The following is a 13,374-nucleotide window of genomic DNA, read 5'->3' on the forward strand; positions in this document are numbered from 1 at the left end:
AGCAGCATGATTAACTGCAATAAATTAAAAACACTTAGATTTATGATATATATATATATACTACAGCAACAATACGACAATGTAGAATTTGAAACATCACAAATTGACCCAAATAAATTCTCAATATATGTGATGTCAAATATTTGTAAAAAAGCAATATATGACACATATTATATTATAAATGATAAACAATCGAAAAGTCGTATCAAGAAATATTTTTTAAATATTTTCTACTCTAATATGAAATCTTAATATGTGAAAATTTCAATCCTCATACTCAAAGATTAAAAAAAAGGAAACCATGCAATGTTGAATCCTATTAAACGTTTATTACCTCACCATTAAAATTTCAAATTTTGAAGCACATTCTCGCAATGGTTCGCTATATACGCACACATAGAGCAATAAACCTTAGCGCAAGTTAAAGTGCGTCGTATATCTTTCGTCTTTTTTTATAGTCGTTACACTTAATTAACACGAGCATTATTATCCTAATAGAAACGATAGTAACAATAATCGACGCGTATCTTAAGATTTATATTCGATTAATTCTTAAGAGGAAACTAAAATATGTCGAATGCATAATTTGTTGTTTCTGTACGATGGATTTTGAACCTGATGACTTCAAAAGACATACGTATTACCCAGCCATACCATGGCACGTAGCAAATTATTCGCATAGTTTTCGCTTACGTGCTTGATTTTCCCTTTCACTCGTTTCCTCTCACTCAATCCCTTTCTGACCGTATAATTTTACAAATTTTCTTCATTAGCTTTTCTTTTTAATTCCTGTTTTTTTTACTTGTGTTTCATCTTTTTATTTTTTGTCTCAGAAGCTAAGCGTTTCCTCGTACTTGCAACGTAATTCGTTTATCAATTATGTCGTACTGCTCGGAGATACACTTTGCGTTTGCTCTCTAATAATTCGAGTATTTCCTCTGTAATCTCAAGTTTATCGCTGGTTTTTAAGGCCATTCTCGTTCTGAAAGACGGATCGTGGAGATGCGAAGACGATTGTCGTCTTACTCGCGTGAAATAAATATTTCTGCAAAACCAGACATTCAATCCAATTTCCAAATCGAACGATCGTTCGCATCTCCAAAATTCAATTAGCTGGAAACAGAAGTGAATATCATCGTCGTTTTTACTTGTAATCATACTATTTCTCAAGAAACATGTGTTATTCGTGTTTCGTTCAGTTTTCTTTTTTTTTTTTTTTTAGATTTTAGATCGCAATCGTGTCTATGAGTTTATAAATTATATAATGATATCATAAACTATGATCTTCCATTAATTAAAAAAAAAAAAAAAACAAGAAAGAAAGAAAAGAAAAAACCAAAGGTGTGTATAAAATTTGGGGAATTCAATTTAATGCGTTTCAAGAATCAGTTTCGACATATTATATCATATATCGTATTTCACATCTATGATCGGTGAAAAATTAATGGTTTCAATTGTTAACAAATAATCGATTGTATCATACGCATTGTGTCGCAATTGCACAAGGTAAACAGGTTTGAAACAGTTACACTATAGATTATGCGCTCATAAAATACGGGTTTCAAAGAACTACAACAATGTACGAAAAGGACAAACCGACGAGATTTCACCTATTTATCGATAAAAACAGTAGTGCATTTACAAACAAAAACACTCACACGTTATTGAACATAGTTAACATAAAATTACTGTATAACAAACTGGATTCAGATAGTCGTCGAGTATCTGCATCCAAAAATATTTTTCCCTTATTTTCTTTTTTTTTCCTCTTCATATTTTGAGGCTTATCGATGTTCAAAGCTCTACCGTTATTTTTATTACGATAAAGAACTATGACAATATATGAACTGCTAATTCTGTTTTTTCTTTTCTTTGACCCTTAATAATTACTTGTCGTAGAGTACAAGTTATTCAAGTGCATTTATTTAATGTACTTTCCTACCCTAATTATACGTGCAAACTTTTAATGAACTCTCGGTGAAAACGTTTGTAACGAAAATGAAAAGGCGGAAATGCTTAAATAGCTATACAAAGTAGCATATCAATTATGCGAAGGGTACTGATACTGGCTCACAAATAGATAATAAACTGAAACGCACTTGGACAATTTGCTGTCGTACTTTTTATAATGATTGTACAAAAAAGAGTGAAGTTAATATTCTTCTTCGTCATCTGGCGCAAGACCGTCTCCTTCCAGTTCTTCTGGTGGTGCAAACCCTTCCTGCATAATCAAAGAAATAGCAACAACGTAACATAATGTAACTTTATAACATGATATCAGTTATATGTATATGTGTCATTGAAGTATGAAGTATACCTCTGTTGCATAAAGGACTTCTAAGATTTTCTGTACTATTGGGGGAGGATCTCCGTTATCACAATCTTGGCACATAACTTCGATATCACGTAATTTCCCGAAGTAGAAATCTCTTTCTTTCTCCAGCCCATCCAACGACATTTTTAATTCCATCAACTACGATAAATTATTATAAATAGTATTATGATTATAAATAGTAATATATAATATATTATATATAATAGAAGTATATTAAATATTATATAATATATGAATTATAATATTTATGGTTTGCCGCATACCTGGGCACTAAGTTCTTCAACTTTTCCAGATTCGACACGATTTCCCACGCCTGTTTTCGCTTGCGGACGATGAGCCGGAGCTTTGTTAACTAGATGCGAAAATTGATACATTATTTTTTAAGTCACTTGTCGTTTTTATTCATAATAATCTCTACAGATGCAATATGACATTCATCGTATTTACAAAGATATTATGAATCACAAGAGAATTATATACACTTAATAACAAATCTACTTTAATATTAAAATAATACTGTGTGGATGTCCTTACAACAAGCAGTGTAACTATACTAAATATAAATAATAGAAGCATAATCTATACAGTGAACTGTACAATAGAACAAGATAAAGAGCATGCATTAAGATGATTATTCACAGTATTTATGATTAGCAAATAAATAAAGCAATATCTACATGATTTCTTAAACAGTTAAATGAAGGATGGACAACCAAAATTATAAATCTTCCCTTTTTTTTTTTTATTAAATTTAAACTACTTCTTAAACTACTTCCAAGAAACATCAGAATTCTAAAACAAGTTTGTTGGGTAAGATACCCTTTTTTAAACCCTCCAAAACCTAAAGAAATAAAAGAAACGAGCATAAAAATATTGAAGACAAAAAAAAAAAATAATTACTAGACTTGACGTTAGCTGTAGGTACAGGAGGCGAAGGATCCTCACCTGAAGCGAAATATTTTTCTCATGTTATTAGGACACACAAGCCCATTGTCTTTTCATGTTTGCAATTTGAATTATGAAAATATTCGTGTACAAAAAAATAAGTAAATATTTGACTATATATCGTATCTTTTGGCAATTATATATATTTTTTAATTGTTATTTTCAATTAAGCAAAACCAGGCCATGTTGATTGTAAATTAGAAGGGAATCAATATGTTAATTTTCTCATTATTCTTAAAAATAAATTATTTTTGGCAAATGTTCGCGTTATTTTTAACAACGCAACTTCAAATGAGATAAAAGAAAAAAGTTGTGAAATAATGTACCAATACGAGCAGCCGGTTTAGTCGAATTTACATCACGTGGTGTGGTGCGTTTTGCATTAGTGCCATGCGGTGCATTATTTCCACCACTACCCATGGCTTCTCCTCCTCTCATAGCAAGTGCATCGTATGGCTCTGTTCTGGAGTAGTTTGCATCGAAAAATTTCTTGAACCATTGTAAAAATTCAAAGTTGTCTTGGAACCTGCCTTTCACCAGTTTATCAATTGGAACAATCTGCAAATGATTGCAAAAAGCATGTGGAACAAAATAATAAATTAACAAAAAAATTAACATAAGAAAAATGTTTTGATGAAATTAATAATTTCTATATATGAAAACCTAAAACATGAAATAAAAAAGTTAAAATAAGAAAATATAATAAAATAAATAAGGGGAATACAAGGATTATTAGAACTTTATTTTTAAACTGTAAATTTATCAATAGAAAGGCCTGATATTAAATTATATATAAAATTAAAAATTATATGTTATATTTAACAGATTTTAATCAAATTATAAATTGTGTATCACTTGCTATACATCAACGGAGATTGTGTTCCCTAGATACAGTATGAAGATTAAAGAAAGTCCAGTCTATTCTATTCTCCTAAGACAATCTGTTACCCCCCACTTGAGTGTATTTATAGACTGTTAAAAATAACAGTCATGATACCATTCTACTACTGTAGTAAATAACTGTCTTAGAAATTTTATTCATATGTTGATGATCATGAATAACAAGCTACTCATAATTAAAGCATGTGCAATATCTTACTATTGTAAAACTAAATATAATGGAGAAATAGATATCTGCTTACATATAAAATGGATAAATAATAAAAAGATATTGTGCTACAAAATAATTTCAATCCATTTAACTGTACACTTGCATGTGATTAAAACTGCAAAAGCAAATGGTGCCTTCAACTATACTTTATAAATGCAATTACATATAATCGTAATAAAATTTGATGTAGCATTTAATTAGACAATTTTTTAAATAATATAGGTAAAAATATATGACATGCAAAAAGCAATACTATTAAATTGACACCATATTGCTGTACCCTGTTGACGAGGGGCAATGTTACGTTGCTGCGTATGCTTTTGTTGCATTTGCATCTGCTTTGATTGAGGTGGTAAAGGTACCAGTTGAGGATTTGACAAATTATGGGTTCCATCAACACCAGAACCCAATGGTGTACAACCACGAGCTTCATAAGCATCGTAATCACGGCCATCATAATTTGCATCAAAGAACTTCTTGAACCATTGCAGAAATTCAAAATTATCTTGAAAGCGGCCTTTTACCAATTTGTCCACTGGTATTACCTGAACCATTTTCATAACAATTGAATTATAGTTTTATGTTTATTGGCACTTTGTACAACACTTTTCAATGAAGCAACATAATTCCATGTATTGTCAGAATATCTTGTTTCATTACTTCAGCTTACCTTGACACTAGTGTCGTATTTCATTATCTACATTAAACTATTATATTTTCTAAGTTTCCTAACAAGTAAAATCTTATAATCATAAATAATGCTTTTTGTTTTAATAGTATTATTGTCAATCCCACATTTTCTGATCAAAATTAATGTCACACAGAATACTAAATGTTAAAACATTTCAACTTTTGAATCTTAAAAGAATTCTCAAAAACATTAAAAATCTTTTACCTAGGATTCTCATTGCATAAACTTCATATAACTTTGTATTACTTACCTTATCTACATTCATCTTTTTGAAACCACCTTGCAAAATTTTGAAATTCTGTATGTATTCATGCTCAAGGTTAGTCTTGAACTTGACCCTCTTCAATGGAACGCTTCCAGGGAAAAGCATATCCATGAATTGACAATAAACAGCTCCAGTACATAACTCTTCGATCTTGGTAAACGATGACTGCAGACAGTCATTTACCCATGCCAACATATCATGTCGACTTAGGTTTTCAGTTGTCACATTTGTTGCATAAACATTAACAGCCATATTGGTACTCTTCTTTTAACGGTAACTAAAACATAACGATTCAACAGATAGGGAAAAAACATGAAACAGATTGTATGTTAGCAAAACTGTACATTATCATTATACTGATACAATGCAAAACAGATATAATACATAAAGAAAGAATCAAGTTCTAAAGCCCAGTGGCGAACACAGTGATCTAATATAACAAATTCATTAGTCGATCGAAAAACGATCACTGATATTATTTATACGATTGATCTCGAAGCAGACTTAAAAGGAATAACATTCCATTCACTTTTTTGGCTCGAAACACTGACCGTCGACATATTCGGGGCTCTTTCTTCGACATGCCACGACTTTGTGCTACGCATATTTTTGCAAGATGTAACAGTAGCAACCGATTCAAGGCATAGAAATGTAATTAAATTTTAATATCTTTATCCTTTTTTCGACCATTAAGATGCTGGAATGGTATAATAACTTACCAAGTATCACGGAAACACCGTAACACCAATCGGGAGTGGTTCTCCGCACGTAGATGACAAATGTATACTAGATCGTTCAAACGCGCACACGACTGAAACTTCTAACGGTTCCTTCGACAACGATTGGATGATGCACGTGTACTGCACTGAATTTCATCCGAAAAATAAGCACGATTATCACGGTGATCCTTCTTTTGCGCTTTTTACTGTACGTATTTATTTTTACCGCGTATCCGATTCAGCTATTCCGTCGAATCGACCGCGTAGCAACAAAAATTTCATGCGTGTGTCAATGGAAATTAACAAACGAATATAACCGCGATCCAGAGATTTCAGTCGCCGGCAGGCGAGTTCGTTGCTCCGAGATACGTTCAAAATCGAAGAATTCACGATATCCGTTAACAGAGAGTAGATAAAACGTTTAATCCTGACTCACAAGGTGTGTGCCATATCGCGAAGCTAATCTTTGCAACTCGCCAATCATAGCGGTCTTCTTGGACAAAAGCGTTGAGCGGGCAATTATCATGAATTTTGCTATCGTTCGATCATACAGGATTGATATTTTTATCTACAATATTCTTCGAGAATATTTGAAACGACATAAACGAAATACGCTGGTTATAAAAAGTATTTGTAGTCACATTTTTCTTTTTTTATTTATTGTTTATCATCGCATCCACTGATAAGGCAGGTTTTAGCAGGTATCAGTGACTACAACTACATGTATTCTATAAATATATAAATATTTAAATAATATTTATATGCATAATTTGGTACAGTTATCTTAGTTTTTTTTATCAGATTCTACATTTTATTTTCGCAGTACTAAATTTTTAGTCATACGGAAGTATTACCAAATGATATTCAATATACTTGGACTTGATTAATTGGTATATAATTCTGCAATAAATACACTGATATACAAATATTTTTTGTAGTCGCTGTAATTTATATATAAATATACTTTATAAGGAAATTAGTAAAAATTAATTGTGGAAATGTATAGTTACGTTTTTCGGGTAATAAATATTTAAATACAGTATAATATAAATAAAATTAGTTTTAGCTTTTCCACTTAACCGATGGCAATCGTAACGCGCTTTCCGCGTAAAAATATTCTTCGGATTGAGGCTGTAATTTTGTTTTATATTCCATTAATGCCGTACGATCTGCTTGTTGTACAAGTATCTATGAAAAAGATATAAAATTTATAATACGTCAGTTTTTCTTAGTGCCAATATTCGAATAATTGTACACTTACATCAATTGCTATTCTAAAACAATGCATATTTTTTGATAATTCCAATCGCCTCTCTATATTATCGACATATTTTAAGTATTTTTCGAGAACCTCGAAAGGTGCACCATTTTTATGCAATATCTTTAGTACATCTTCGATAGGAAGATGAATTTGCAATTTTTTGCTTCCTAGCCATCCCTAGTATTTACAAATTAACAATGGTCTCCATTATCCACTTTTTTATGTCATTAATTATTATTAATTTACAAAATTTTAATATAAAACATGCCTTTGTTACAAGTAATCGATCAACATCATCCCATTCTTTAGCTGCTGCTTTAACTTCTAATGCAACCTTTTGATACTGTCTAGGAGACACATCATGTTGTTGAGATAAAATTGTAGGAGACATTAATTTACCCTCTGGCAAATCCCAGTGACCTTTACACGCGTGTTTTAGACAGTCAAGAACTGATGAATTTAGTTCAATATCTTCATTTCCATCGATTACTTTTGCTACCATTTGCCATTCTAATAGTATTAAAAGATATCTACTTAATATATAATTTATCAAAATTCTTGAAATTATACTAGAAAGATAGTTACCAAGTAACTTTATGTAGGATTGGACAAATAAAGCTTCTTTACAATCAGTTAAAGTTGAAAATTGTGTTTTATAACTATTTCGAAGTTTGTTTAGTAATCTATCAGGATCTCGAGTATTTTTTATGATAATGTGTAAAGTTTTCATCTAAAATAGGACGAATTTACTGTGATTTTGCAGAGTTAAAAATTTTGTTATATCAAAACTTACAGCTGCATCCATTGGTTGTCCTAGCATTCTGTAAAAATGACAAATTAATTAGAAATGTAGAAAATAATATAGCAATATGCATAGTGCAATACATACGTTAAAATGTCTATAATTTCATTTATTTGCATTCTTATGGAAAGATATCTTATATAAACATTGACAGCATCTGGCCTTTCTGCTAATATTCTCTGAACTAAAGACCGTTTAAGAGTTTTTGTAAGGAATAAAATAATCTACAACATTTATTTTATTTAGAATATGTAAAATATTTTAAGGTACTATGGAAATTGTAGAAACCAAAAATTACTATTAAAATTGCGTTTCCATCACCACTTATTATCGCTGCATCTAATAAGGTAGTTTTACTGACAAGTGATTTATATTGTTCCAAAGAATATGGTTGACCAAGTAAAATTTTTCGAAGAGTAATATCTGGTTGTAGACCTGTTGTTTCTGGATGAAGATTTTGCAATTTATCCGTAGCTAAAACTATGAAACGTGAAAGGTGCTCATATAATATATGTCTTTGTTTTTGGTATCAAACCTATCAGTTAATGGAAATAATGAAAATTCAAGCAACTGCACCAAGAATTAATTTATGTATGATTTTACTGACGTACTGCAAGAAAGTGTTTTTTCTGAGATAATAGATAACATAGGCTTAAGTGGTTGATAATCATTAGTAGATTTTAAAGATCCGTCCGCAGTCGACGTGTTGGAGATACCAGCCCATAATTTATCTGTATCGGTCTTTGATACTCCAAACAATTGATCCACCTGTTATTTAATATCATTAATTGTTGGTTAAAGTGACAAAAAATTACTATCAATGGCAATTTTGTGAACTCAACCTCGTTATTTTCAAAACAGAAAGATCGTTTCTCGCTACTGTACCAAAAATCTTCATCATCTTTAGCAGAAGTCATGATTTCAATTCTGTCTAAATAATAATATTTATATATTTATGAATTATTACACTGAAACATCAGATATTAAATCATAGACGACGTATGACACAAGTCTAACATATTATTATTTATGGAACCAGAGAGGTGAGTAGGGAGGTCACCGATGAGCGTGAAAGAAATTCAGCCAAAAGTACATTCCGCAAATTACCGCCTCTAGCGGTCAAATGGCCGTACTATACGCACATTTCTCCCTTCGATGCTTTTGGTGGGAGAAACGTCCGTACGCACGGCGAGAGGAAAATGTGCATTCGTATCACATTCGTATATACTATCATATAAGCAAATTTCGACACCGATATACCGAAACCCAAAGCCTAAGGAAAACTGTCCAAAAATTGAGTCGTGACTAGTTGTGAAAAATCAATCAACATGAAAGGCAAGAAGATTCCAGTTCTATGAATATCTCAGACAGAGACAGAGACACTCTACTTATTTCTGTCTCGCAAGAACGCGAACTATATTGACCTTTCAAGGCTGATATTTTGCGATTAGACACGACTCAATTTTCAGACAGTTTCCCTAGCGAGTGTCGAGACTAGGATTAGAATTTTGTATTTAACGCCACCCTTCGGCGAAAGCATCGAAGGCACGGTCGTATTTACAGGTTTAGGAACTCCTGTGGTGGTGATAGTTCCAGATTTGAGGATGGAAAGTTTCTTGTATTGTCCAGCATACATAGAGCGCTGATTTTGAATAGTTAAAACAATTTCAACAAAGTAACACATGATGGAAGTAATGAAATGAATTTTGTATAATTTTTATAACACTTTATAAGAAGGTACACATTGTTTATTCATAAACAATTCTATTTATGGTTAAACCTTGCTTTAAGAGACACAAAATTATGGTCTTGTGTTCCCTATTGTTTTGTCCAGTCAGAGATGAAAAAGGAGTGCTCACGCCCATAGTTCTAATTGTCTCACAATACACCATATGGTGAAGTGCTGAGGTCAATTAAAGTTAGGATATACAAGAACCTATGTATTTAAGTTTAAAGTTAGATACTTTCCCTACTTTTTTATTTTTACCTTTATTTAGTTACCTTTTTTTATTTTTAACTGTTTTAGAATTATATTTTTATTAACATAAATCATTATTACGCGATTTTATCATTCTCTTATCTAGTTATACTTGTCTATTTCGGATAGAAAAGCAGATATGAACTTTTCCGTAGAACAATATAGTTAAATAGGTTCTTGTAGCGTGGAACTCCATAGGTTCTTGTCTATGCTGGTGTGCAATCAAACAAGACAGATCCCTAATTTTATAGGTTCTTGTATATGCTAGCTTTAGTTGACTTCAGCACTTGACCGCATGGTGCAGCACTAGTCTGAGAACAACCAGGTTCATAAGCGTGAGCACTCTTATTTCCTCTCTGGTTTACCCTGCAGTAATGCTGCTGATTGTGGATTGGAAAAACAGTTCGCCGCATAATCGTTACATTAAATGGAACTTTGCGTTTTAGGTTATGAAATACCGATTTGTCAAAAATTCAGTAAAAGGAAAGTTACGTCTGTACATAGGTCACCCTCTCCGCTACGGCGAGAATCAGGATATAAAAGGGTTTGTATCATTGGACTTTGCGGCTCTATTTTTTCGTTACGTAATTTCTTGTGCGTTACTATTTTCATTGAGTTACCAATTAATTCTTAGCGTTACCATTGTGTTATATTAGTATATTTCATAGTATATAAAATTTCTAACAGTTATATCAGTCTAACATCCTTTATTACTGAATATAAGATCTTAAGTATAAATTCTTATTAATAGTTAAATATTCTATTAATTCCTTAATTTTATTTCTTTTTGCCATTGAGCAAGTAGAAACAAGTCGAAATTATAGATCCGGTATTCGGGAATTTGAATCGTGGGAAGGATCACCGCTCGCAACTCGTGGACGATCTAGCAATGAGAACATCTGCACGCTGTTCAAAGCCATTCGTTAGCCATAGATCTTGTTAGTTCCCTTTCCTGTTGAGTTAGAGGTTAGGAAGTATGTTATTTTTGCATATATCAATTATTTTTAAATAGAATTAGGAATAGAATCGAAATTATTAATTTATAACAATATTATAAGACACGCAGCGTTATTGAATTATGTTATACCAATATTAGTAATAGAATTATATAATTTATATAATTTATCTATCTTGTACATTACTAAAGATTTCAATAAACGTTTATTTAAAGGTAATCAATTGTTTAATCATCTAATGGCCTGTCCAGTGATCCTAGAATGACTCATCCCAATCCTTTAATGAGAAGTAGCAAGGAGGAACTTTTTAACAAAGTTCTGAATCTCGAAATTCGAAATTTATTTCTAATATTCAACTAAACATTTAAATGTTTTTTCATTCTTCAAGAAACACTATTTTGTAAGCTATTAGAAAAATATGATTTTACAGAAGCTGGCACATTCTACCACAACTGTAAGATATTCTATAAAATGTATTTTGTAACGTGAGTTTTTCATTGAAATATCACAATATGTATGTCATTACATTGTAAATTATTAAATGTAGAATTACGATTAGACTGTAGATTTTAACAAGGGGGTGGGGATAAACGGAATAGCCGCAATACAACATACGATCTATTTATTATTTACAACAATGTACCAATGTTACACAAAATGTACCACATCGTGTTTTTATTTAAATCACTTATCACACAATTTACAAAACGTCGCTCATTCGCTCGCCATTTAATGTCAGTTCGATAAATGGATTGCATTTAGAACTCGTTCTCAACGTTTTTTCATGGCATTTCGTACTTTTTCGGGCAAAACGATGCACGGAAGGGAGAAATTGCAAATATGACAAACTTGGTGAAAATGAGTTCTTGAACGCTTTAACGTCTTGTGCTTTAAAAAATTCATCCTGTCACTTGATTCGCGACAACATCGTTCTTTTTCTTTTTATTTCGCATTGCAATCTCATTTTACGTGTATCGCTATATTATATATTATAATTACGTGATATTAACAATGCAAAAATACCAATACTCTTATTACAATCAAATTCACTTGAATCTGATTAATAATTATATCTAATAAAAATTAATTTCTCTTCACTTTTGTGACGAACCCGCATTACAAATTTTCATTTCGTCGTAAGCAGTTAACCAGATTAGCAGATTAGAAAATTTACGCGTTCGTCATGTGGTGACAGTCAGATTTATGAAATTCATTTTTGTTTAGTGGAATTTTTACAAATTACACGAGCACGCTATATTCTTGCTTCGTTCGTCATTTTTTCGAAAATTATAATCAAAGTGTTTGTTAATTATCAATAAGAGGAACGACGCTTACAGAGCGGGACTAAGTGTTTTTTAATTTAACTTTATTTAAGCGATGTATGATATCTTAAAATAAAAAAAGAAAAAAAAGAAGACGAAGGAAAAAATATTTAGATGAAGATTTTATTGACTCGAATAGAGCAGTAGAACGTTAAAAATGTATTTTCTCATATATACGAATTGCAATCAGACGTTTCCGACTACTCGAAGAAAGATAATGTCCCTTTTAAGAAAAAGAAAAAAGGCAGAGATACGTCGTTCCTCCGTTTTACTGCATTTCTGTCTTGTTTCCGTATTTTTTAATTCTTTGGCATTTACCATAGAAATAGGGATTTCTGGACGTTACCATACACGTAAAACGAGACGTTCAATTTTATTGCCAAAAATCGCATATGAAAAAAAAAAAGAACAATCATCATCTGAAAGACATACGCGTCCAAAGTTCCGAGATTCGGCTTGTGAATTGCGCGCGTAATTTAAATACTCGACGCTCGAACAATACGTATCTTCAAGTCTAGTACATCTTGCAAGAGATTCGTTCGCTTAGAATACAGTTTCAATTGGACAACATAAACATTCAACATTTAAAAAATCTAATAAATCTGTACATGCTTTCAACGAGCTTGAAAGAAACATTAAACGTTAGGTCATTTCCATCATATTGTCGATTAGTCCAAGTATTCGTACGTTTACGTTTCAAAAGCTTCTCCGTTGTCTCACATGTGCATTCATATATTATCTTTCTTTTACAACAAATAAAATATACTATATATTTTAGTGTAACAACAACTATCCAATCATTCGATATCAAAATCTTTCCTGTTTTTATAATACCACACTTCGATATTCCACTTTCCCTTGAAATATTAAAACATTAGCAACCATTCGGCCAAACAACGATAGAAAAAATTCGTCAGGAGTAACGAACAAAAAAAAAAAAAAAAAATAAAGAAAAGAAAAGAAATCCTTTCTTTTTTAAAAGAAACTTC

At 31.4% G+C, this 13,374-nt stretch overlaps 2 protein-coding genes across 5 annotated transcripts; both read right to left on the reverse strand.

Annotated features, from left to right (window-relative positions):
- Window positions 1-792: 792 nt before the first annotated feature.
- Eb1 (microtubule-associated protein RP/EB family member 1) lies at window positions 793-6,554 on the reverse strand. Of its 4 annotated transcripts, none has more exons than XM_069120887.1 (7): window positions 6,067-6,545; window positions 5,333-5,624; window positions 3,607-3,838; window positions 3,236-3,280; window positions 2,599-2,687; window positions 2,318-2,473; window positions 793-2,221 (listed from the first exon to the last, which is right to left on the reverse strand). In XM_069120887.1, exons 2-7 carry the CDS (start codon window positions 5,597-5,599, stop codon window positions 2,153-2,155), a joined length of 858 nt encoding a protein of 285 aa, XP_068976988.1. In that variant the 5' UTR covers window positions 5,600-5,624; window positions 6,067-6,545; the 3' UTR covers window positions 793-2,152. The 4 variants fall into 4 exon arrangements, with proteins under 4 accessions (XP_068976988.1, XP_068976989.1, XP_068976990.1 ...); XM_069120888.1 differs by lacking the exon at window positions 6,067-6,545 and adding an exon at window positions 5,899-6,024; XM_069120889.1 differs by lacking the exons at window positions 3,236-3,280; window positions 3,607-3,838 and adding an exon at window positions 4,672-4,936 and having other exon boundaries at window positions 6,067-6,554.
- A 154-nt stretch (window positions 6,555-6,708) lies between these two features.
- On the reverse strand, window positions 6,709-9,512 carry LOC138183641 (spermatogenesis-defective protein 39 homolog). The gene is made up of 9 exons (XM_069120883.1): window positions 8,972-9,512; window positions 8,741-8,897; window positions 8,428-8,609; window positions 8,217-8,353; window positions 8,121-8,148; window positions 7,913-8,057; window positions 7,596-7,837; window positions 7,328-7,504; window positions 6,709-7,254 (listed from the first exon to the last, which is right to left on the reverse strand). Exons 1-9 carry the CDS (start codon window positions 9,044-9,046, stop codon window positions 7,129-7,131), a joined length of 1,269 nt encoding a protein of 422 aa, XP_068976984.1. The 5' UTR covers window positions 9,047-9,512; the 3' UTR covers window positions 6,709-7,128.
- Between the last annotated feature and the right edge of the window lie 3,862 nt (window positions 9,513-13,374).

The sequence above is a fragment of the Bombus flavifrons genome, chromosome 9 (genome assembly GCF_040668555.2).
Source record: "Bombus flavifrons isolate JBK064 chromosome 9, iyBomFlav1_principal, whole genome shotgun sequence".
Classification (NCBI taxonomy): domain Eukaryota; kingdom Metazoa; phylum Arthropoda; class Insecta; order Hymenoptera; family Apidae; genus Bombus; species Bombus flavifrons.